The 25,467-nt window shown below is 47.5% G+C and overlaps 1 protein-coding gene and 2 long non-coding RNA genes across 15 annotated transcripts; 1 reads left to right on the top strand and 2 right to left on the bottom strand.

Annotated features, from left to right (window-relative positions):
- Nucleotides 1-1,667: 1,667 nt before the first annotated feature.
- On the bottom strand, nt 1,668-5,620 carry LOC118670697. Of its 2 annotated transcripts, none has more exons than XR_004972450.1 (4): nt 5,397-5,620; nt 4,507-4,600; nt 3,995-4,067; nt 1,668-2,194 (listed from the first exon to the last, which is right to left on the bottom strand). It is a non-coding gene; the product is annotated as an uncharacterized LOC118670697 (long non-coding RNA). The 2 variants fall into 2 exon arrangements; XR_004972449.1 differs by having other exon boundaries at nt 1,668-2,191.
- Nucleotides 5,621-8,101: 2,481 nt separating this feature from the next.
- Nucleotides 8,102-19,963, bottom strand: LOC118671000. 2 transcript variants are annotated; one of them, XR_004972551.1, is made up of 4 exons: nt 19,468-19,963; nt 18,342-18,406; nt 11,472-11,736; nt 8,102-10,764 (listed from the first exon to the last, which is right to left on the bottom strand). It is a non-coding gene; the product is annotated as an uncharacterized LOC118671000 (long non-coding RNA). The 2 variants fall into 2 exon arrangements; XR_004972550.1 differs by lacking the exon at nt 8,102-10,764 and having other exon boundaries at nt 10,813-11,736.
- LRATD2 (LRAT domain containing 2) lies at nt 18,081-24,536 on the top strand. 11 transcript variants are annotated; one of them, XR_004972549.1, is made up of 4 exons: nt 18,902-19,377; nt 19,895-21,124; nt 21,831-21,892; nt 22,995-24,536. XR_004972549.1 is itself a non-coding variant. In XM_036338707.1 (3 exons), exons 1-3 carry the CDS (start codon nt 18,682-18,684, stop codon nt 23,014-23,016), a joined length of 780 nt encoding a protein of 259 aa, XP_036194600.1. In that variant the 5' UTR covers nt 18,081-18,681; the 3' UTR covers nt 23,017-24,536. The 11 variants fall into 11 exon arrangements, 4 of the variants coding, with proteins under 4 accessions (XP_036194600.1, XP_036194599.1, XP_036194598.1 ...); XR_004972548.1 differs by having other exon boundaries at nt 19,895-21,647; XM_036338707.1 differs by lacking the exon at nt 19,895-21,124 and having other exon boundaries at nt 18,081-19,377.
- The last annotated feature ends 931 nt before the right edge of the window (nt 24,537-25,467 follow it).

Below are 25,467 nucleotides of genomic sequence, written 5' to 3'. Positions count from 1 at the left end.
AGGTCAAGTGCTCCACCCTCATCCCCAGCACCACAAGTGCACGCTGAAGAGTTCAAACTGGCTCCTGGCTCTGTAGCCCCACCTTGAAACAGCTTTGGGGAGACATATAGTCTCCTTGTGGCTTCACGTGGACCTAAGCACACGTTGCTTATTCAAACATTATCCTTCTCATTTTGGCTCTTCTATTACATTGACTGAGAAATCCCAGCTTGGGCCCCACCATCTCCCATAAATTCTCACCCGGAACCAATGGGTATGGGAATCCACCTAGGAGTGTGGGGAGGAAGGAGTATGAATTTGAGCTAGATATATGGGGAGCCAGGCTGTTTTCATATTCCAACTTCACAGTCAAGACTCCTCAGCAATCCTGCTGATAAACACACCCGAATTGCCAACAAAGAATCCAGGAAAGCACCAAACAATCCCTGGAAGGCAAACCAAAAGCTGTTAACGAAAAGTGTTGACACCAGAATTACTGGCAGATGATTTCTGGGCGGCAGGAGGGGTGCCCGTGAACCGCCTCAGGGCAGCAAGACAGTCAGGAGCAGGTTGCACCAATTAATGGAGTGCTTCTGAGTAGTCGCTGTGTGCAGGAGAATCTCTCAAATAAGCTGCAGCTGCACCTGCTAAGGCTCCTGGGAAGTAGAAGCAAAGGCACTCTCTCCAGCAGCAGGGAGGCAGGACGCATGGCATCGCCATGGCTACCCAGCAGCGCCAGCCTCAAAGCCTTTCAGGAATCTCTGCTCTTTGTGCAAATGGAATCTCATTCCCCAAAGGCCTGCATTCCTACACTCTCAGGCTGCCTCTCTTTGCTCTCCCCCACTCCAATTAAAAAGGCAAGAGAGGACCCTTCCACTCTACTCATGCTGGGGACCTTCAAGGACACTCAGCTGGAATGCCTCCATCAGAGGCCCCGGGCGCACAGCAGAGGGATCCCAACAATGTCCATTCGCCAGAAAGCCCATGTATTCACAGATCACAACGTGGAACAGCATTATTAGCATGCTCTTCAATTCTCAACAGGATTGGAGGAAAAACTAGACGCTCAGTGATGTGACCGATATGCTGATTAGGATTCAGGTCTCCTTTTTCATGTTTCTGTTTTCCCAGCGTGATCTCCGGGGGAAGTGAGTGACAAGATGATTTAATCGCTATTGTGTGTTCTCAAGTGGTATCCCCTGACCAGAAGCTACAGCACCCCCTGAGAACTTGTTAGAAATGCAAAGTCCCAGGCTCCAGCCCAAACCTACTCTGGGGGAGTGGCTAGCAATAGATGTTTTAACAAGCCCTGCAGCTGGTTCTGAAGTAGCCAGTGTTTGAGAGCCTCTGCATTAGGTTGCTTGCCAGTTTCTGGGGATCAATTCAGCCCTAGCTCCTTGGCTTCCAGGCAGCCTTGGGTAGGGCCTAGGGCAGTGATGGCGAACCTTTTGAGCTCGGCGTGTCAGCATTTTGAAAAACCCTAACTTAACTCTGGTGCCGTGTCACATATAGAAATTTTTTGATATTTGCAACCATAGTAAAACAAAGACATATTTTTGATATTTATTTTATATATTTAAATACCATTTAACAAAGAAAAATCAACCAAAAAAATGAGTTCGCGTGTCACCTCTGACACGCGTGTCATAGGTTCGCCATCACTGGCCTAGGGATTGGAATTGAAGAGAACGCGGTATTATATTGTGACTCTCCATATCAGCTCTAACCTCTTGGACCAATTGACTAACCCCTAACTCCCTGGGGTCTAATTTCTTCAGAGGTAAATTGGGACACTACCTGTGAGAATTGTTTAAGAGTTAACTGAGACAAAATCCACAAAATGCCTCCCCGCTGCCTGGCCCAGTGCAGATACCAAGTCAAGTCAGCAAGTTCTCCTGTCAAAGTCTGCATCTCCGTTCCGTGGCCACATGGCCGTCCAGCAACAAATGTTTGGCACATGCCACCATCTTATTTTCAAAAATAAAAAAATAGGCTCCCTGAGTCCCATCAAATCTCCCAATCCTCCTAGATACTCCCACTTCAGCCAGGTGTCAGGATGAAGAGTCTGGCTTATTTCTTACCTGAAGCACTGGAATTGCTGACGGCCATTACTCTCCAGTGTTTGATCCTGCTTTCCTGTCTGGATGGAAGGGTTGCCCCCTCCTAGGAAATTCCCATCTTATCCCAAGGGTCTTCCTTAGTCAACTTCTTCCTACTGAATCATAAACAACCTTTAACCATGTCGTGAGTCCTCTAAGAATTCATCACAGTGAGAAATGACCATTCACTCAGAGGAACCAATTCAGAAACCAGGTACAAGACATATACTTCATCATAGTTGTTGTTTTTTTCTCTTCAGTTTACTGTTTCAAATAAGGAACCCATATCTGTGATTAAAAGAGGCAAACAATATAAAAGTGGATGTTATGGAAAGTTCCACTCTGCTCTTTCCTACCCCTGGCACTTAGATCTCTATTCAGAGGCAACCATGCTTACCAGCTTTTGGGTAAACTTCCAGAAATAGTCTATACATGGAAAAATTGAGGAAAAAAAAGCATGGATGGATAGATAGATAAACAGATATAGATATATAGGTATATGTATTATATATATAAACTCTTTGTTTTCCACAAAATGTCATATATTATACACATTGTTGGCACCAGGAATATGAAGCACAGGACAGAAGAAAATGAACTAATAAAAGACCTTAATAATCTGTAATGTTCTAGGTAAAGCAAAGTGAAGGATTCTGAGGATATTAGAATATAATATAATATAATAATATAATATAATATAATCTTGTGTCTCTGGCTACACACAGACACTCTCTTGATGACTGTATCCATGTGTGCACACATGTGCATGTATGTCTGCCTTACTCAGCAACCAGCACGACCGTGCACATCTTTAGAGATCAATGTTCTTTATCGTATGAGCCCTGATCCTCAGTTCTAGGTTGGACTTCCAGGCCCTGAGTTGAACTGCCTCTGGAAGGCCTGGTGCTAGAGACTAGTTCCCTGTTCACTCTTATCATGCCCACGTCTATGTAGCAACATCCAATTTTTTGGAGACTCACACTTGACATTGCTCAAGCCTTAAAAGTCTAGTTTCCTAGCTGCACACCTCCCGCACTCCTGCACTTCTGACCCCCACTGACAGGCAGCCTGTGGGATCTTAGTCTACTCTTCCCTGTTGTACAGATGGGAAAAATGGGGCCCAGATTCAGGCTCAGGAAGTCCCCAGAAAAACATGGATACAATATAGCCTGGACCCTGTTCTCTAGCATTCGCTTGGGCGAAGCGGAGTTGGCTAGTCTAATACAGTCATTGGTGTGAACCCTGGCTTCTGTCCATGAGAGTTGTGTTTTCTTGGCTCTAAAGCCTTAGTTTCAATATCTGGAAAGTGGGGTGATAATAACTACATATAGAATAACTGTAATTATAAATGATACTAGAGGCCTGGTACATGAAATCTGTGCACAAGTAGGGTCCCTAGGCCTGGCCGGTGATCAGGGCCAATCAGGTTCCCTGCCTCCCTGCCTCCTCCTTCCCTTGCTCCCTCAGCTCCCATCCCCCACTACTGGTCTCCCACCATGTTCTCACCACCCCCTGATGGTCAGCGCACGTCACAGCGAGTGATCGAACTCCCATTCTCCTGGTTGAACTCCCAAGGGGGAGGGGACACTTTGCATATTAGCATTTATATAAAGGCCTTTATAGATATGCAGAACAGAAAATAGCGTATATATTACAGAATAATAATAATTTTCCCAAGTTTAAGTTGCTTTTCTGTATTTCTTAAGGAGGTTCACCCTCAGCTCTCTGGCTTGCTTTCCTATTTCTATAAACAATATTAGCCCATATAGCTTAAGCACATGGGACACAAAGATGATCAACTACTGCCTTTGTCCTCTAGCAGAGGAAGGTGTGACAGACAGCCCCCAGTGCCCGGTGGGGGCTCCCTTCCGTGCAGCGATGACAACAACCTCTGGGAACACAGAACACTTACTCACTTGCTGTTGACAATAATAATGGCAGAGGCAGGTCCAGGGTAGGTGAGATGTCTGGACCAAGGCCAATCACAGGCTGAAATGGAAACACACATTTCCTGGCATATTTCCTCCATCATGCCCAGGGGTCACAGTTACTCAACACCATCCCAGGTTCTCTCCAGAATTTTCCAAATACTAGAGCCAGTACCATGGCCACTTTCAGTTCCAAGCTTCCAGACCCACAGGGACACACCAGTTCCCTCCTCTGCACGTAGGCATGTCCTTGTCCTTCCATTTTTAACACTGGGTAGCGACATGACCTCTAGATAAAGTCTCCAAGAAATAAGCCTCAGGGGCTAATTTGTCAAGCATGCAATTCAGCAACAGGACAGGGAATCTTTCCTGACTTGTGCAGATAGGGACTTACATCACAGCATGAAATTTGTTTACCCTTATCTTAGCACACAAGAACAAATTATCCCACCCTTGTTATAAATCCAGCAGCCAGCATCTATGGGTGAATTTCCACATACTTGACTTGGTGGCTGTTCACTTTCGTTTGCAGCCTTTGCCTGGAATCAAGCTCACGGAATCGTCGGTTCCAATAAAGGACTCACTGGCTTTCATCTGTGGAGATAATAGAAGAAAAGAAAGAGAAGCCGGAGTCACTGCTAACACAGAAACCTCACCTTTCAGGTTATGTGTCCTGCTTGTCCTCTCTCCCAGCTGAATCGCAGTGGCTCCATCGGACAGAAAGATCCACCAGGCCCCAGTGACACCTGTCCTGGGCAGCCTGGGAAGCCAGCACTCAGCTTTCAGGGCCTCTCTTAGACTCACCAAGTTCAGGATGGTTAGTGCAAACAGATAATCCTGAGTAGGGTGAGGAATAGCTCCAAATGGGATTTAAATGGCCTCAGTTGCCATTTAAGTAACTGAGATCAGGTAGAGCAGCGGTTCTCAACCTGTGGGTCGCGACCCCTATGGGGGATCAAACGACCCTTTCACAGGGGTCGCCTAAGACCATCGGAAAACACATATATAATTAATATTGTTTTTGTGATTAATCACTATGCTTTAATTATGTTCAATTTGTAACAATGAAAATACATCCTGCATATCAGATATTTACATTATGATTCATAACAGTAGCAAAATTACAGTTATGAAGTAGCAATGAAAATAATTTTATAGTTGGGGTCACCACAACATGAGGAACTGTATTAAAGGGTCGCAGCATTAGGAAGGTTGAGAACCACTGAGGTAGAGGAAGGGGAAACCTTGCATACAACTAACATAATTTAACCATCAAAGTAAATATTCTTGGCCTAGATGCCTAGGCTTCAAAGACAAGGATGGGATAGGGAATGAAACAAATAAACAGACAAATCATTAATAGTAACAACAATGGCTACGGGGCCCTTACCTTTTAATGCTAGGCTCCCTTGCAGCTATGCTCCATTGACTGCTCTCATTGTGGCCTCACCCCACCAGCTGTATTACCACCTTGAAGTTCTCACAATATCCCAGAGAGGGCTGTACTGTTAAGACTAGGGAACTGAAGCACTGAGAGGTGAAGTGATTTGCACAGTGTGGCACAGATATGAGATAGTACTTAATTAGAAGAGGTGGTCATCACCACCAAATCAGTATGACATGAAATGTTGAAGGGTATTTTAGAAGGAAGAGGAGGAGGAGAAGGAGGAGGAGGAGGAGGAGGAGGAGGAGGAGGAGGAGGAGGAGGAGGAGGAGGAGAAGAAGAAGAAGAAGAAGAGGAGGAGGAGGAGGAGGAGGAGGAGAAGAAGAAGAAGAAGAAGAAGAAGAAGAAGAAGAAGAAGAAGAAGAAGAAGAAAATATAAACAATAAAATGGCAATAAATATACATCTATCAACAATTGAATCTAAAAATCAAAATAAATGAACAAGGAATCTAATGAACAAAATAAACTGATGAATAAAATAGAACCAGAGGCATGAAAACATGGAACAGACTGACAAATCTTAGAGGGAAGGGGAGTGGGAAGAGATTAACCAAAGAATTTATATGCAAATATGCATAACCCATGGACACAGACCATAGGGTGGTAAAGGCCTGGGATGGGGCGGAACTAGATGGAGGTGGGAAATTGGAGGGCGGGAGGAGGAAAGCAGGGCATCTGTAATATTCTCAACAAAAAAGATTTAAAATAAGAAAAAAAGAAAAGCAAAAAAATCCTATATAATAAAAGGCCAATATGCAAATCGACCGAACGGTGGAACAACCCGTCACTATGTTGCGCACTGACCACCAGGGGGCAGACGCTCAGTGCAGGAGCTGCCCCCTGGTGGTCAGTGTGCTCCCACAGAGGGAGCACCACTCAGCCAGAAGCCAGGCTCACAGCTGGCGAGCACAGCAGTGGTGGCGGGAGCCTCTCCCACCATCAGTTGGACATCCCCTGAGGGCTTCCAGACTGCGAGAGGGCCCAGGCTGGGCTGAGGGACAACCCCCACCCTGAGTGCCTGAATTTTGAGCACCAGGCCTCTAGTAAATAAATAAAAGAGGTGGTCAGACTTCAGAACCTATATTCGAAATCAGTGTTTACTAAGCACTAACGCACACAGGAATCCCCCGGTGACCTGGTGAGAATGCAGATTCCAATTCCACAGGTGGGAGATGGACCTGAGATTTCCTGAGTCAAGCCCAGCTCCCAGGGGAGGCCCACTCTGCCAGTTCCAAGGCTGCACTTGTAGAAGCAAGGGTCAGTCTGACCCAGCCCCACAAAAAGCAATGCGAGCACCTCTGAGGGTTTGTTACCCGTCCACAGGGAAAGGAGAACAAACTGGGAGAGAGCCACTAGAAAGTGTATAACTGTTTGATAATTAGTTTGTGTCTGCCAAATCCAATCACAATAGTAAAAACCGGGGCTTATCCATCATTTTATTATTTTGTGGATGAAAGGGGCCACATGTTAACCTGACAAGCTCAGGGAAGGCCTGCATGGCAGTCTTCCAAACTCTAAGACCTTAAAGCAACCACAAGGATGGTCTGAAATTAAAACTTTAACTAAAAGCAGTTATGATGGGTAGTCATGTCCTGGGCCAGTATCTTCCCTGACAAGGTCAATCTTTACCTTAACTGAGCTTATTGTTTTTTTGCATCTATGATAACATACCCTTGAAATGTCAGGCTAACTTGTAACTTCCCTTTTTTCCAGATCCTTCAGGGCACAACCAAATGCCCAGGGTGCCAGGACAGAGACACAAATTCTTTCATTGTTATTGTTATCATGTTCATTGTTGACTGTTAACTATCTCGTACCCACCTAAGTAAAAGAAGTATGTGTCTATCATTTTACTTTTTATCCAGTCCCAGAAGTTCCCTCCCCCCCGCCCCCCCACCCCCCCACCTTGCTTTCTCCCGCCTCTCCAATCTAGCACCAAGGGATTTCATGTAACCCACCCACGTCTCCTCCTTTGATTGTAATGTATAGAAATAGGTGAAACACTGACATTCTCTGGAGCATTATCCCAACCCATTGAGATTCTGCTTCTCAGCGATTGTCGACAGTCTGGCTCAAATAAACTCACAGAAATTCTTTACAGGTTTGGATGTTTTTATGTTAACAATTTTTATTTCATTCTTCCAGTGATTTATACCTATGCTATTTACCAAGGTTGCAGTTCACCAAAAGTTGGAAATTATAAACAAAGCAAACTGCCTGGTCCTTCCCCAGAGATCATTTGAAAATCACTTCTCCAAACTTCTACACTGTACTGGCTCCCTCATAGATGGAGAGTCTGGACCCTGGTGTGTGTGTGTGTGTGTGTGTGTCCCACCTCCATTCCCATTTCCTGGAGGTTCCATTTCCTATGGTTTTGGGGTGTTCCTGCATACCTGGCCCCACATGCAGATGGAGACTGCCCTCCCTGAAACCCCTCAAGTAATGTTCACTCCGCTCTGTCCTTCCTATTTTCAGAACCTCTTCCTAGTCACTCAGCCTCGCTGAGGCTCCCTTTCCTCATTTTTTGTTGTTTTTGTTAATCCTCACCCAGTAATATTTTTTCCCATTGATTTAGAGAGAGTGGAAGGGAGGGAGGAAAGGGCAAAGCAGGGGAGGGTGGGGAGGAGAGCACAAGATTGGTTGCCTCTTGCACATGCTATGCCCCTGACCAGGGCCAGGGATCTAACCTGCAAACCAGGTATGTGCCCTTGATGGGGAGTTGAACCTGACACCCTTTGGTGCAGGGAGCTGATGCGCTAACCACTTAGCACACCAGTCAGGGCTCAGTTTCCTCTTTAGAATGAAGACCACCCACTGCGTGGCAAAAAGGGATGAAATGATTGATGTAAATCATGCAAAGGGCTTAGCACAAAGCCTGGAACAATCACTGATTGATCAATAAAGAGCAGATACAATTATTATTAGGAAAAATAGCTGTAAAAACTAAATCCATGTCAGGCATTCATAGACTCTGTCTGTCAGCATTGGAGAGAAAATTTTCAAGGAAGTATTCCTGACACTCTGCTAGGCACCGGGAAGGCAAAATACTGTGCATCTCTCAACAAAAGCAAATTAAATTATTTTCTTCTTCAACTTAGAACAGTTGGAGCCCAATTTCTTACAAAAGTCTACAACCACAGTGAAATTTTAATTTAAGCCGCTAAGCAGAACAGTGCCCCAAGGCACTGCAAGATGTCTGATCATCCAGCAAAAATGTAATTATTTTCATTCTGCTCCAGAAACTTAGGCAGGTGAGTGAACTAACAGTTTAGAGAGATTTTCAATAGCAAGGGATGAAACAAGGCCGGTTTTACCCCACCTTCAGTTACACAGAAACCCAGTTAATGGCGACCTTGCATTCCCAGTGCATGGCTGTTAGTTTCTGCCCATCAGCCATTTAGATAATGACTCAGGAGGCAGGAGCCCCTGGGGCTGTGGACAATGGAAGGGGAAGGGCCAGGACAGTGTTAGTAAAAGTTTATCTGGTCTCTGACAATTTGGGCTGGAATTTGTACTCTGAGGGAAATTTGCCTGGTGGGAATGGAAATCTTTTTGACCTTGCCAAAAGGGCAGATGTCTTCCGTGCGCAGGTTGGCGTTGTGTTTAAGAGCCTGCAGGGCTGTAGTGATTCTGTCCAACACACTGAAATCCAATGTATTTATCTTAGTTGGCATGTCCCCGAAGATCCAATGACTCAGCCCCTCCCATGGTATGCCTTCATTCCTCAAATTAGTCTGGTCCCAGGCTGTTTGCTTTCTCTCTCCCTGGACTAGCTATCCTTGCAGAGAGAGTTCAGGTTCCTTTTCCCAGTGGGCCTCTCTTCATACCTATCTGTTTCTGGAATCAGTGTGGGTGTGCTAAATTCTAAGAAACCTGCCTGAAAGCTTTGGGCTAGCTGCTCTAGGTAAAGTGCGTCCCCTTAGAGGAGGAAGAGGAAAAAGAAACAATTATAGCTGCTGTTTTGCCTACCAAGAAGCTCCTTCCTGTTGTTTGTGACATCAATGTGACAAATAGTGGAGCCAAGGTGCCATGTCCAGTGGAGTTTAGATTCAGATCTGCTCAAGTCCATAATCGCTTGTTGACTTGCCTGTTGGGGACAAGTCACTCTTGACATTTCACTCTTCCTGGGTATGAAAATGGGTATTGGAATAATAATAGAACCTGCCTGAGAGGTTATGAGGAGGTCAACCAGGTAATAATTACAAGTAGCTAGCACAGTACCTAGCACAGAGTAAATCCTTCTATCTCAGAGACAACACCGCACTTTTTGCTGGTTTATAGCAAAGAGTAGCATAATCTGCTAACCCAAAATATGCCCTTTGGCACAAGGATTATTTTGAGTTGAAGGCAATTAAGAAGCAGAGATAAGAAAGCTCTCCACCCTCCCCTATCTACCTGAAAACAGAACATGAACTCCCTTTGTTATGATTCTCCCTTCTCCACTTCCTAAACTAGGAAGGGGAAAACAACCTTATCATTAGAGGCAAGATGGTCCTCAGCAAACCTTACTAACTAGCCCTTATCTGCCCTTCCTTTCCCCTCATACGTGCCTTCTCATAATTTGCCACCACTAGAAGCTCAAAGTCCTTTTCTTTTGTCTTGTCACTTCTCTACAAAAGTATTGTACTTCACTAAAATGTCATGTATTAGTAAACCCAAGATGCCAGATAAGCCCAAGTTTTAACCACTCCTTGGATCTACTCATCAGAGTGTTCCTGGGTCTATATGCAATGCACATGTTAATCAACTTCCATTTGCTTTTCTCATGTTAATCTGTCTGTTGTCAGTTTAATTTGAGGCCCCCAGCCAATGAATTTCAAATAGGTAGAGCAAAAATACTTTTCCCTCTCCTAGAATAGCTATGTACAGAGCAGTTATAGCCCCTCCAATTTGCAAGAGCTTGGTGAACACAGTTTAGATACTTACACTTTTGGCTCAGTCTTTAAATATCCCTTGTCTGCATCCTCAACTGATCTTAGGACTCTTAAGACAAAGGCCTAATTCTAGACACTCATTAATCCATTACTTCAAAAATGCTTACTGACCATGTACTTAGTTGCTCAGTAGATGCTAGTTGGTGCGATGGGCTGTGAGCTTCCACGGGGCAAAGATTGGATTTTAGTCCCTTTGCATAGCAATTGAGAAGGATAGATGGTAGAAAGTAGGTGCTCCATGTGCCAGGCAGTCCAGCTCGGAATCCTAATTACAGTCTGGGCAGGGAAGGTGCCCACTACCAGGCATGATCTCGTATCTGAGTTTCGGCTCTGCAAATCACCAGCTGTGTGGCCATTGACTATTTCTCTGCTTTCTCATCTGCACAATGAGAATAATAATAATGCCTATGTTATTGGTGAGGATTAGATGAGTGAATACACATAAAGTTCTTAGAATGGTGCTGGATACAGTAAGCACGCAACAAATGTTAGCTGCCACTCTTATTTATTTGTGTTTATTACCAACGTTATGGATTCTCTGTCATCTGAGGTGTGGTCCTTAAACTGTAAGTTTCAAAAATCCAATTCTGTCAACCTTTTGAAAGTGGACAGACCCAGTCCCCAGAGTCAGATGAGATGAATAAAACCAGCTCTCCAGCTTACTGATTAGCAAAAACAAGTGTAACTTTCAGGTCTACTAGTATTTGTATTCTTTATAAGCATGTCTATATGGGCGGCAAAATGCCTCTCAGAGGTTGCTCAGTTGGCGGGGAGTAGAAGGAAGAACATGCTCGATAATATGAATGGTAGGTGTCCTGGCTCTGTGACAGTCAGCCTCATCCGCCTCCATTATAGTGGAAACTCCTTCTTCACAGTCACCACTCTCAAGCTGGTGTAGGGGCTATCTTCTTTACTAGAAGGTTCTAAAGACGCATCATCTTGGGGGTCACTTCAACCCTCCATTTGCTTTTCATGGAGAGAGACATTCAGTCTTTAGGCATTGTCTTGGTCAACTCAGGCTGCCATAACAAAATACCACAGATGGGGTGGGGGTGAGGGGGCACTTAAACAACATACATTTATTACCTCACAGTTCTGGAAGCTACCAGTCCAGGACCGGGGTGCCAGCATGGTCGGGTTCTGGTGAGGCCCTTCTTCCGGGCTTGTAGATGGCACCTCCTCATTGTGTCCTCACAGGGCAGAGAAAGGAAACTCTGGCATCTCTTCCTCTGCTTATAGGGCACTAATCCCGTCACGGGGACTGCACCCTCAGGACCTCATCTCAACCTGTATCCCAAAGGCCCTGCCTCCAATCCGGTCACATTTGGGGTTAGAGCGTCAACATATAAATCTGGGGGGAGACACAAACATTCAGTCATTCAGCAGGTAACAAGTACGTTACTACCTTTGGGACTTGCTGACGTATTCTGCAATCTTTGCTCTTATCCTTAGGAAAGATACAGTCACCGCACTCTTGTTTTTTTGTGGGTTTGTTGTTGTTGTTGTTGTTGTTGTTGTTCTTGTTAACCTTCACCTGAGGATATTTTTTGACTGATTTTTAGAAAGAGTAGAATAGAGGGAAAAACAGAGAGAAACATCGATGTAAAAGAAACACATCGATGGGTTGCCTCCTGCATGAGCCTGGACCAGGACCTGGGCCAGGGAGGAGCCTGCAACCAAGGTACGTGCTCTTGACTGGATTTGAATCCGGGATGCTTTGTCTGCAGGCCCCCGCTCTATCCACTGAGCAAACTGGCTAGAGGTGTCACTGCACTCTTGACCTCAAGTGTCCAAGAGGTAATATACTTGAAATAGACATGCAAGGTGTAATGAAAATAGCTATAAGAGTCCAGTGCAAATCACACATAATTTACATTTTTATAATAGTCACATTTTAAGAAGTAAAAAGAAACAGGCACTATTAATTTTAATAAAGTATTTTGTTTAACCCAATAGATCTAAAACATTATAATTTCAACATGCAATCTATATGAAAAAAAATGAATAAGATAGTTTCCTTTTTTGTGCTAAGTCTTGGAAGTTGGTGTGCATTTTATATTTATGACACATTTCAGTTCAGATGAGCTACATTTCGGGTGCTCAATAGCCAAGGGCCTATGTGGGACAGCCCAGAGCTATCATTGCTTGGTGAACTTAGCTATGTACCCGGGCCCACCTTCTTAACCCTCTGAAACGCAACTGCCTAGTACTGTGCTTGGCATACCACATGTATTCAGCACATTTTATAATTAATTTTCCCATCTGTAAATTGAGAGCAGTCCTATACCATTAGAGCTATTGTAGGGATGAATAGAAATGACCCATAAAAAGCCATTCCATTTTCTTCATTTAACTACAGTTTATTGAGCCTACCAATTGTCAAAGCACCATTCCAGGAGGCAGGGAGACATCAGTGAACAAAACAAGGATCATAGAGTTTATAATCTAAACTCTGACTTCATAGAATTTATATTTGGGAGGTATTATAAACAAAAATAAAGTAATAAGTGATATCAGATATTAAAAGTGAGCTGTGAGTCCAGTAAGTGATGGAAAAATAGAGCAGGAAAGGGGATGGTGTATGTATGGGAGGACACTTGGAATTTTAAATAGGGTTGTCAGGAAAGGCTCCCCAAGGAGCCAAGATTTAAAGAACACGTCATGAAGGTACCTGGGGGAACAGTGTTCCTGGCAGAGGGAACAGCAAATGTTAGGGCCCTGAGGGAGAAGCATGCCCACCATGGGGGAGGAACAGCAAGGGCCAGTGTGTCTTGAGGTGGGAGTGAGAGGGTGTCAGAGAGGTAATGGGGGAGGCAGGCCTGCGCCTTGAAGGTTATTCTAGGGACCTTGGCCTTCTCCAAGGGAGCTAGGGAGCCATGGAGGGTATGAGCAGAGGAATGACTTGGTGTGGCTCACAGTCTCACAGGATTGCTGGGGGTGCTGTGTTGTGAATAGACTATAGTGGGGAAGTGCTCCAAGGGGAATGCCCTGGCCTCAGGCCTATAAGTGGTTTGGGGAGAGCAGACAGAAACTGACCCACCAGACTTGTTGAACCTTATGCCCCAGATACTGAATGGGTGATCCCGCTGATCTGTCCTGCTTTCCGCAAGCTGTGCTGAACAAACGCTGTCCTCCTCCCTCACATGGAAGTACCAGGAACGCCCAAGGAAAGAAAGGGAGGTTGGGTTTGCTCTGCTGAAGCTTCTCTCATCATTAGTGCTCTTGTCTCCTCGCTGACTATCCTGCCACCCCTTCTTGCCCAAGACATACCAAATAAGATTCTTAGAATCTAGATTTTTTTCCCCTTGAAATCCCTACATTTGGATTTATAGATATGCCAATATTTGGATTTGTTGAGCTGTAAATGAAACCGGTCGCTCCCCTGGAACTGCCTGGCGAAATGCATCTTTCATGAGGCTTCCGCAGGAGCCCAGCTACACGCTCAGACTCCCGAGCACAAATCAAACTCTGGTTCAACATCAACCATAGGATGCAGGGGCCTCCTCAAGCAGCACGCCTCCGGGAGGACTGCCCGGTGTTTACCCACTGGTGAGCCCTCTTCCAGGAACAGATTAAAAGCTGCCTCACAATTTAGCCACAGGATTAATGCATGGGGGGGGGGGGGGCACCGCGGGCGAAGGAGGGGGGTGACAGCCTCAGACCCCTTTTCCTGGCATCTCCTGGTCTCCCCTACCCACAGGGCAGTCTAGCCCAGCCTTCTTGAGACAGCCTGCTCCGGTGATCGGAGGGGGAAAGCAAGGGAAATACAGATGCCAAGGAAAAGGATGCCACTCCGCAGCCTCTGGGCTCCTTTCCTGAATCTGAAGTCCTAGGAGTAATCAGCCCAGGGATGAAATGCTTTCGCTCAGAGGGAGCTAGGCCCTGACCTCGCCTCCTGTAAAGAGGACAATAAAAAGGAGGGAAAACATTCCAAAGCAGGTTCCAACAGTTATGGCCTCTTTATTGCCTGGCCCAGTTTATGCAGCAGCTGCTCTGTGTATATCCTCGCCTGGAAGTGCCATCTCCTTCCCCCCTCCCGCCCCAATGTCCCCAGCTCCCTGTCCATGAAGCTCTTGGTTTAGGGAAGGCAATGACAAAGATAGGGAGGCACCAGGTGGGCAGCCAGCTGTCCCAATTGGCCTAGGACAGTGGTCGGCAAACTCATTAGTCAAAGAGCCAAATATCAACAGGACTTCTTCAAAATAGACCCACCCAGGCCGAAAACCGACTTCTGAGCATGGGCCACGAAGTTTCAATCGCACTGTACGCGCGCCCACACGTGGTATTTTGTGGAAGAGCCACACTCAAGGAGCCAAAGAGCCTCATGTGGCTCGCGAGCCGCAGTTTGCCGACCACGGGCCTAGGATACGGGGCTTTTAGTGCTAAAACTAGGATAGTCCCGAGCAAACCAGGACAAGTTGATCACTGCATCCAGAAGACACACCGGGCGCTAGTCCGCAGACTGGCTGGTGTCTGGATGAACCCACAGGCTGGGGCCCTGGGGCAGCGTGACCCAGGGGGAAAGCAGCCCTGGAGTCAGGCAGATTTGAATCCACCAAGATTCATATCTCTGCGCTTTTGTATTCTTATCTGAGAACATGAAAACCAGGATTGGTAGGATTTAGTAAGAGGCTGCCCCCATCACAAGGTTTTGCTCCCATATTAAAACCACCATCTGGCTCTTACACGGTAGGTGAATAATTCGAGGCATCTATACTGCAGAGAAGAGACAGCTCCAAGGTCATGCGCCTGGCAAACAGGACTCCAACCTGGGCCATCACTTTCCATTCTGCTACCTCTCACCTCCTAAAGTCTGCACAAAACCCCAGCAGTGGGTAAAGTCTGGGAGTTTCCTGGCATAGGGAGGTGTAGAGAAACCGATTTCCCAGCAAACTCACTCAGCTATCTGCTGCTGCCATGAACCTGGGGCACAGCTTGGGCGGGGGGGGGAGTGGCGCACAGGTAGAGTTCTAGATTGCATAATCACACACTTCTGCCCTTGTTGCTCCTATAGTGTACATTCTTTGTTAAAAATATATTTTTATTGATTTCAGAGAGTAAGGGAGAGGGAGAGAGATAGAAACATTAATGATGAGAATCATTGATCTGCTGCCTCCTGCACACCCCCTACTGGGGATGGAGCCCACAACCTGAGCATGTGCCCTTGACCGGAATTAAACCCAGGACCCTTCAGTCTCCAGGCCGATGCTCTATCCACTGAGCCAAACCCGGTAGGGTGTGGACATTCTTAAAGCTACACATCTAGCACACCTGCAGGGTCCGCTCCCATGCCTCTAGGGTAGAAACTTCAATTCTGGATCACTCCCCACTGCCCTGGACAGAAATGCGGTGAAAGTCACTAACTGCCATTTAACACAACTTGTTTTATTGGGTGCCTTCTCCGAGGAGGTGTGTCGGGTGTGGCTGGGTCACTGGTGGGGGGGATAAAGCTACAGCATGGCTGAGAACTCAAATCCAACTAACACTTCTTTTGAGGGAGGCTGCTCTTGGGAGAAGTGCCTTCAGGGCTTTGTCCTTTGCTTGCTAGGCTCCATCTGTGTGACCTTTCCTCCCCTTTTCTATGGCAATTGCCTCCTCTCATTCATTCTCCACAGTGCAGCCTGAATGCCACCTTAAAATCCCCAAGCTTCGCCACCCCTGAGCTGCAATTACATGAATACAAGGAAGGAATTATTCCAGGGGCAGATAAGTTCTAAAGAATGTCTTTAGCCTTCAGCCCTATAGTCATTTGCTATAACAGGGATGAACTTTGAAAACCTCTTACTTCAGAGAAGCCAGTCACAAAAGACCACATATGGTATGATTCCATTTCTATGGAGTGTCTAGAACAGTCAAAACTATGGAGACAGAAAGTAGATTAGGGGGTGTCTAGAGGCAGGTGGGAGAAATGAAGAGTGACTGCTAATGGGTATGGGGTTTTTTGGGGGGATAATGAAAATATTCTAAAATTCTACTGTGATGTTTGCACAATTTTGTGAATATACTAAAATTAATTGGATTCAATTTAATGTAGGTGAATTGTATTTCAATAAAGTTTAAAAAGGAAAACATAAAAATAAAAGGTTTTAGCCGGAACCGGTTTGGCTCAGTGGATGGAGCGTCGGCCTGCGGACTGAAGGGTCCTGGGTTCGATTCCGGTCGGGGGCATGTACCTGGGTTGCGGGCACATCTCCAGTGGGGGATGTGCAGGAGGCAGCTGATCGATGTTTCTCTCTCATCGATGTTTCTAACTCTCTGTCTCTCTCCCTTCCTCTCTGTAAAAAATCAATAAAATATATTTAAAAAAAAATAAAAAAAATAAAAGGTTTTAACTAAGTCATAAAGAAAAAGCAACAACAGCTGTTTGGAATGCAGTGCTGCTGTAGGCCAAGTCCAAGGTTATTTTACCCAGTTTTAACCGTCCACAGATTTGAGGGATAAGACAGCAAGGCAGTTCCTCTGGGATGACAGCCCTGACTGACTCTACTCTGAAGTGGTTTTGTTTATATTATTTTTCACAGTGTTTCTCCTTATTAGATCCTTACCCCAGAGTGCTGGCTACAAACTGTTATACTCCTGTGTCCTAGGGATTCTCTCATCACCAGTCAACCTACCCAGTGGCCTAACACAGCTGACAGCAGCAAAGGCTTCACAGTCTAACAGACATGGGGTGACTGGTCATGGCCTTCCTAAGTCTCACTCTTCCCTACATGAGCTCACATGATAGTGACAAAAACCATTTAGATAACAGCAGCTCCCAGAGCACTGTTATCAACAGGTGTGTGTGTGTGGGGGGGGGGGGGCTCTCATCTATCACACTTGCCTAAGGCTTGTCAGATCTTACATAAATTTAACCTGCACAAAAGTTTCTTTTTCCTTTCTTTTTTTTTAAATTTGTAATTTTACTGAGCATTTCTGCTTATTTTTAGAACTCTTGTGTTTTTTTTTTGTTTGTATTTTCAAGTATATTTTTATTGATTTCAGAAAAGGACGAGGGAGAGATAGAAACATCACTGATGAGAGAGAACCATTGATCAGCTGCCTCCTGCACGCCTCCCACTAGGGATCAAGCATACAACCCGGGCATGTACCCTAAACCAGAATCAATCGGGGACCCTCCGGTCTCCAGGCCAACGCTCTATCCACTGAGCCACACCAGGTAGGGCCAGAAGTTTCCCTTGGGTCTATTTTATTCTGTGATCTTAGACTTGCTGAAGGACTCACTTCCATTCTAGCCCTGCTAATATTGATTATTCGGGTTCAACAGTACACAAGTAGATTGATCCCCCCCCCCCCCCCAAACTGAAAAGGATCGCAGCAGTGTTAGTATATTGCTGTTTCCACTGGTTGGTATACGCACTGAATAAATAATGGTGTTACCTGGAAAAACTTCGTCAAAAGGAACAGTGATGGAAAACTGGGTAGAGGAGGTCTTGAGTTGCATTCTTAATTACACCACCAATGAGTTAGGGTGGTCCAGTGAATACGTAAGCTTGTCTATGGGGGACCCTCCACCCCCACTCAGATCCAAGAAAGAACATTTTAGTGGCCTGCATCTTAGGTACAAAACAAACAGGCAGGAGAGGGGGAGGGAGGAAGTGTCCTCTTGCAGGGGAGGGGATAGGCAATACTCTTCGCATTCTGCAGATCTCTCCGTCACTTCCTTCTGTAAATCAGCAGGAAGGAAACACATCCACCGGGGCCTCTGCTAATTTGTTCTTAATTTAAGGACAATGAGGCAATTCCTACATCCTTTCTCCCCTCACCAAAGCAAGAGCTGAATCCTCTCTCTCACTACCAGACCAACTGGTAGCTGGAAATGATGGAGGCTGTGGAATGAACTTTTGCTAACTCCGAAGGACATTGAATAAACACAGCGCTGGTCTTGGAGGTAAGGCAGGAATGAAGTCTCCCTTTCGTTTTACCCTGATTCCTTTCTATGAAATGTTTTCCTACCTGAAAGTTCCACAGCACTCATTCTGGAAATACCTCTAAACTGGCACGCTTCTTGAGCTGTTCCACTAAAAAAAAAAAAAAAAAAAAAATCGTTGCTGTGAACATTGGCAGAAATACGTCCTAGGGAAGAAAATACCCGTTTGCTTCCTAATGCCTGTCTCTCCTTCTCCAGGTGCTCAGGCAAAAAGGCCACGGGAAAGAAAACAGCGAACTCTTGTTCTCTCTCTCTCTCTCTCTCTCTCTCTCTCTCTCTCTCTCTCTCTCTCTCTCTCTCTCTCGTCTCTGCACTGGCAGGGGGCGTTCGCCTTTCACTGTTTTTCAAAGCCTGCAGCTCGGAAGAATGCGAACTGAGCCGGCAGCGAGGGGCCCACCGCGGGCCCCGGCTCTGGGCGGGCAAGCGGGGCCGGCCAGCGGCCGGCGAAGGCACCTGCGCTCGGGGCGCCCGTCCCGCCGGCGCGGCGGGGAGTTACCAGCGGGACTTAAACCGGCCCCGGCGCGGGGGCGTGGCCTGGGCGGAGCCCGCGGCCTCCGTGGGCCGGACGGGGCGGGGGATCCCGGAGGCTCTGCACCGGGTGGGAAAGCCCGGGTTCCGGGAGCGAGCGCCTGTCTCTTTAAATGCCAGGGGCTGCGCTCCCGCCCGGGGAGCCCGGAGCCGGATCTACAATCCCGTCCCTCCCGCTCCGGAGCTTGTTGCTCGCCGGGCCCGAGCGGGAGCCGCCACCGCCGGGCGGGGGAGCCGAGCGGCTTCTTTCTCCTCCTTCTCGCGCCACACCTCCCCCGAGAGCCGGTGGAGGGGGAACGGCCACCCCCGCAGGAGGCCAGAGGTGCGGGGCGGACGGGCATCGCCCCCCGCCTTCCAGTCCCGAGGCGCCAAGTAGCCGAGGGGGCGAGACATGCGTCGCTGCCCGCTGCCCAGCTTCGCCGCCGCCCGCGCCCGGAGAGGAGGGACCGGGGAGCCCACACCTGCAAACTCGCCCTAGAAGTCTCCGGGTGCGCCGGCCCCCACCCCGATCCCCACGGACTCCACCTCTCGGCGGTGAGTTTGCGCAGGTAACCCGAGCGAAGGGCACGCGCGGGGGGGACGGAGGGGGGGAGAGCGTCACCGGGGAGCCGGGGCGTGTCTCACCTGCCCGGACCCCGCTACCCCATCCTCGCTGCTTCCCCGGGGGAAGGAGGCGCGGGGAGTGAGGGTCCTCTCTGGGTTAGTTAGGGCCCCGGGTGCCAGCGGCGTGTGAAAGGGGGGACTGGAGTAAAGTTTCTCTTCCTCGCCCCTCCTGCCCGGCCTTGGCAGGTCGGGCGCTGGCGGAAGCGGTAGGAGCGGCTGAGACGGTGGACTTTTGCCCGAGCGCGGTGACGGGCCGGGGGCGGGGGTGGAGCTGGAGTTGCCTGGCTTCCTGAAGCCGCGGCCCGACAGGTGGAGGGATGAGGGAAGGCTCGCCACCGCCGTAGAATGGCTCCCGGTGCGCGATCCGAACCTCCCTCCCGCCCCTTAGCAAACCGCCCTCTACCCCGAGGGGCTCCTATACGGCTTCCTTGCCTTCCTCTCCCAACAGGTGGTCCCAGCCCCTGTCCGGGGACCGGTGCCAATGACCCCAGTGGTGGTTTCGCTTTCTCCCCTCTCGGCGGCGTGAGGTGAGCGTGTGTCCGCAGCGTGATGGGCAACCAGGTGGAGAAACTGACCCACCTAAGTTATAAGGAAGTTCCCACAGCCGACCCGACCGGCGTGGACCGGGACGACGGGCCTCGCATCGGGGTCTCCTACATCTTTTCCAACGATGACGAGGAAGCGGAGTCGCAGCCGCCGCCCCCGGGCCCGGATGGCGGGGGCTTGCCCCAAGGGGAGGATGGCGGGCCGCCGCCGCCCCCGCCGCAGCCCTACGACCCTCGGCTGCACGAGGTGGAGTGCTCCGTGTTCTACCGCGAGGAGTGCATCTACCAGAAGAGCTTCGCGCCGGGCTCCGCCGCGCTGAGCACCTACACGCCCGAGAACCTGCTCAACAAGTGCAAGCCCGGCGACCTGGTGGAGTTCGTGGCCCAGGCGCAGTACCCGCACTGGGCGGTGTATGTGGGGAACTTCCAGGTGGTGCATCTGCACCGGCTGGAGGTGAGCAACAGCTTCCTGACCGACGCGAGCCAGGGCCGGCGCGGCCGCGTGGTGAACGATCTGTACCGCTACAAGCCGCTCAGCCCCGCCGCCGTGGTGCGCAACGCGCTGGCCCACGTGGGCGCCAAGGAGCGCGAGCTGAGCTGGCGCAACTCGGAGAGCTTCGCCGCCTGGTGCCGCTACGGCAAGCGCGAGTTCAAGATCGGCGGCGAGCTGCGCATCGGCAAGCAGCCCTACCGGCTGCAGATCCAGCTCTCTGCCCAGCGCAGCCACACGCTCGAGTTCCAGAGCCTGGAGGACCTGATCATGGAGAAGCGGCGCAACGACCAGATCGGGCGGGCGGCTGTGCTGCAGGAGCTGGCCATGCACCTGCACCCGACCGAGCCAGAAGAGGGCGACAGCGACGCTGCGCGGACTAAGCCGCCTCTCGAGCGCCCCCCTGAGCCCTGCTGGGAGGAGGAGGACCGAGAGGCGGTGGTGCACTGATGGGCCAGCTGCATGCAGATCTGTGAGAGGAAGCTGTTGCCAGCAGCCGCTGCCCCCTCTCTCCATTCCTCTACCATCACCTTCTGGGCCGCATCTGGGCTCCTGGGCCATTTGGAAAATAAAAGAGTTGGCGAAAGGCGCAGCCAGCTGTGGCTTGAGCTTTTTATGTTGACAGAGGAGGAAGAGGGTGCAGGTAGGAAGAAAACTTTGGTTGGGGGCACGGCCTGCCCACCCTTGCAATCTGTAGTCTTTCTGAGGTGGGGCAAATTGTGGACATGCCTGGCACTAAGTCCCTGCTGGACCTGGGTCCAAAATCGACCCTTTTTACGCACACAGGGGTGGAGAAAAATTCGGAGTACCAAGGCCTGCCATTGCCTCCTACCGGCTTACCCCTACTCTGTGCTAAGGCCAGAGTGGGGTTGGGGCCTGAAGACTGCCCCATACCCTCTATCCCTGTGGAGCTGTGTGTGGGGTCCAGCAGGCTGAGTGATTTCTTTTCTGGGCCTCCTGGGAGGCAAGCCTGGAGAAACCAGGACCAGGTCTGGGAGCAACAGACGCAAACCGAGCAGCTGCCTGTGAAGTGGAACAAAATGTCCAGTAAACTTGGGCTACAAAACAAAGAGTTTGCTACCTCCCTCCTCCCGGTCCCCAAGTAATTCATCTTCTGGAGCTGGCTGAGCCTCCTACCCCCTCCTGCTCCACCAGCCACTTCCCAGGTTATAAGTAAATCATTGTCATGGGCCAGCTAGGGGAAGGATTCAATTATGGTTCTGTGTGGCCGCCTTTGTTTCTAGCCTGCTATGGTAGGCATTTACAGCTGTGTTATTTGTTATCAAAGGAGGGAATAGCCTTTTGTGTCTCTGATCTAATTAAACCTGCTCGGCTGTGTTCATCCGCAGGTCGCACATGGGATTGGCTGGTGCCACCCCATAAAGTATCCACTACAGAAGCAGCCAAACAGGTTTGTCCTGGTAGGAATTAGTCAATCACTCCCACTGAACCCCATTCCTGAACAATGAAGGTAACCTTTTTAAAACGTAAGGCTTTCATGGTGGTCCTGTGAATTTTCATTTTCCCTTCTCATTTTTGTTCTTCTGCTGTTAAAATCTTAGGCCTGAGGCCTACTTCAATGCTAAGGTATTTATTTTGGTAGCGACACTTGATGCACACTTAATTCAAAAGATGTGCAGAGTCTTGTTATATGGAAGCAGTCTCCTTGGTGCTTGGAGGACACCCTTCAGAATGCTTTCCCCAGATAGCTGAGGGCAGTCACAAATGCCAGGCGGTGAGGTCAGTGCCAAATCTGGCGACACTCCTAAAGCACTGGTTCCTAATTGTGGGATCTCTTGGCAGCAGGCTGGCTAATACCAGTTGGATCTCCTGCTGAGCTATAGTTTGCTTTATTATGAGGCTTTAAACATTTTTTACAACCTGTTCCTTGTATTCATGTGAGCTCTTTAATGATGTGTGCCCTGCACTTCAGAATGCAGCTCTGCCGCACAATGACATTGCTAACACTGTCTCAAAAGTTGAGTAAAGTTTTTCTTCCTGTTGGAAGTCATTAGAGATTACAGTGAACATGTCATTTCGCGACCTAATTCTCACGGTTGGAGTAGAATCATATTTGAGTCTCTACAGTGTGGTCATCCTTGGGCCTCCTGCCTGGAGATCTCTAAATCAAGGCAACAAGACTTGAAGGATAGCCTTGTTTACTTTTTCAGACTTGGCATTTGAAGCCATAATTTTTAAGGCTTCATAGCACTTCCACATGACGTCATTTAACTACAAGGGCATTAGCCATGTTCCCTGCTTTTGCAGGGATCTCCAGACAGGTCCTATCACATTGTTAAAGCTGAGCCACACTCGACCCCAGTCTGCATCTTTGGAGACCCATGTGTCTCCTGTTGGGAATGTCAGTCTAGTTTCCATGTTTAGTAAGTCTCACCACTTAGTGTGTATGTTGTCTTGCTCATGGAAAAGCGGAGCAAGAGAAACAGGGGCACAGGCATCGAGGAGAGCTACTCTACCTAACAGATTTGGATTTTCTTTTATGTTTGGCACAGCAGTGATAGTTGGAAGGAATGACTAACGTGCAGGCAGCAGAAAGGAGGAACAGGCAACACTCTCTTTTCCACTCCCCCATCTCCGTCTCCCTCTTTTGCCCTCAAATGGAAAGTGAATGTCATTGGTCCCATTGAGGCATAGCAGCGACTATCTGTTGTTGCAAACAAACTGCTTTTGGTGAGAAGTTTCAGCGTGATGAAGAACTGTAAGACCTACACCAGTGATCACATTCTGCCTCTAGCAAACAGGTTTTTGATAACAGGAGGAAATAGATCGACGCCACTTGCTGCTTCCCCATGTCAAGCAAGCATTTTGTACAGGGTACCAGAGATGTGAAATACGTCATACTTAGGAACTGTGATGCCTTCGGAAGTGTTTGTAGGCTTACACAGCTTCAGGTAGGGCAGCAACCAACCAGCGAAGGTGCCAAGAAAGGAGAAGGGAACCAGCTCTCGGCTCTTCTTCAGCATGGCAGTGTTGTGGGTGAGTTTTTAATCCTAGGCAGTGGCTACATCTGGCACCTAAAACAAAACATATATATCTATATCTATATCTATATATATATATTCAATAATTTTTGTTTCTCCTTAGGATTAAGACTTTGGAACTATTTTGTATTTCGAATTACAGATGCTGTTTGAAGGAAAGAAATACTGATTCTAAGGTTTTTCAGAGGCTCTGGCAGGGATGAGCAGGACATCCGAGTGGAGCGTATGCCAAGTGTAATCAGACAAATTCTATTTTCTTACTTGAGCAGCTATTTTATGGGACTGCTTATGTATGTCCGAGGAGCCCACAACTTCAGCCACACAACTTTTTGTACTGCAAGAACTCAACTTTTTGTAGCTTTTATTTCACATTTAATTTAAAGTAACTATAGCACTAAAATGCCTAGCAGAAGATTTTCCTCCAGACCTGTAAGGAAATTTTATGAAAAAAGATCCTTCAGTGGTTAAACGTCTCATGTCGTTGGTGCTTCTGACCCTAATAGCACCACTAGACAACACAGCAACCACATGGAAACATATTTTTGGAAGCAAAACTTTAATTTTATACGACATATGCTATGGAGAGTGAAGAAAATTTAAGGATTACTTGTTTTCTATTTTTTTCTTAACAAAATGGAATCCACTGTGTTGAAGACTCTTGATATTATGTGATTGTCTAACCATTTTTTATACCAATAAATTGAAATAAAATCCAGTATGATCATGGTCATTGAATGGATTAGTCTGAAAAGTTATATTTTATTTATGATTTTTAAAAATCAGGGTAACTAAACTTCTCATTGTGTTGTTTTGTTCTTCAATATACTTGTAATCCATGGAGAATTCCACTGATGAACACGATAATTTCCACATGTGTTTTATTTCTCAGTGAACTGTGTAAACTTTAATTTTGTTGAAGGTTGTATGTTAACTCTATGTTATGTTCTCATACCACTTCTTGAGAAGGAAGTTCTAATTTGAAATTGTATCATTTCCTTCAAAATGAAGGGCAATGCTTAGTTAAATAAAAGATTGATAACATCTTTTAAACCATTTCCTCTTTAGTATGTCTTATTAAAATAAAACCTGTCAGGTTCTTTTGAAAGATGCTTTGAGGGTTTCCAATAAACCATCTATTAGAGTTAACTGAATTTATATATATGTTTCCCACTTGTATACCTTTTTTCCCTCACATTTTTGGTCCATATCCAGGTTCCTCAGCTTAACTGCAGTTTTTCTGAGAATATTAGTGTGTATCATCTTTTCCAGTGCTCAGCAGACAATTGGATGGATTAATTTAGTGACTGAAAACCCTCATTGCATTTACAGTGTGAGAATTAATGACCCATTGTTTCTAGGCTATTGGTGTTCATGAAAAATGTCTCATGGACATAAATTTCCAATATACATTGATTTTCAGAATTAATGCAAACGTTACTGGAAACCACACACATTTTGGAATCTACACTGGGGAGCTGAGGGACTACGGTCAGTAACCCATGTTGCATCATAGGTAGGTAGTTTCAGAGTCCCAGACAGAGAATGGGCTCAGCGAGTAATTTCATTACAGAAGATGGGCAAGTGTGATCATGTGGCACTGTTGGCATGATAAGGAAGGGGTGCATTTGCCAGGAGTTGGTGAAGGAGCAGATGTGGCATCTGGGACTGGTGTGGGGGAGGCCACCAGCACTCTACACCGACACCTGGAAATGCTCCCACAATCCTATGAGGTCCTAAAGTCTTGAGTTTTATCAAAAGACTCGTGCGAAACTTTTGAATAGGAAGAAAGTTGATTGCTGAAGGCTGTAAAGAGCTCAGGTAGCAGTGAGACCCTTTTTCCCTAGAGTGGGAGTCCTTGGTTTGAAATGGTACTCATGGCACAAGGAAGTAGGGGGAGGGAAGCCTACTGGAATGTGTATTCTTGGGTGATTTGGGTGCAATTTTGGTAGAAGCTGCTGTTCCCATTTCTCCTAAGTGGACTGAG

Source organism: Myotis myotis, unplaced genomic scaffold (genome assembly GCF_014108235.1).
Source record: "Myotis myotis isolate mMyoMyo1 unplaced genomic scaffold, mMyoMyo1.p scaffold_m19_p_16, whole genome shotgun sequence".
NCBI lineage: Eukaryota > Metazoa > Chordata > Mammalia > Chiroptera > Vespertilionidae > Myotis > Myotis myotis.
Note: the sequence above shows the minus strand (reverse complement) of the source record. Positions and strands in the feature narration are given on the sequence as shown.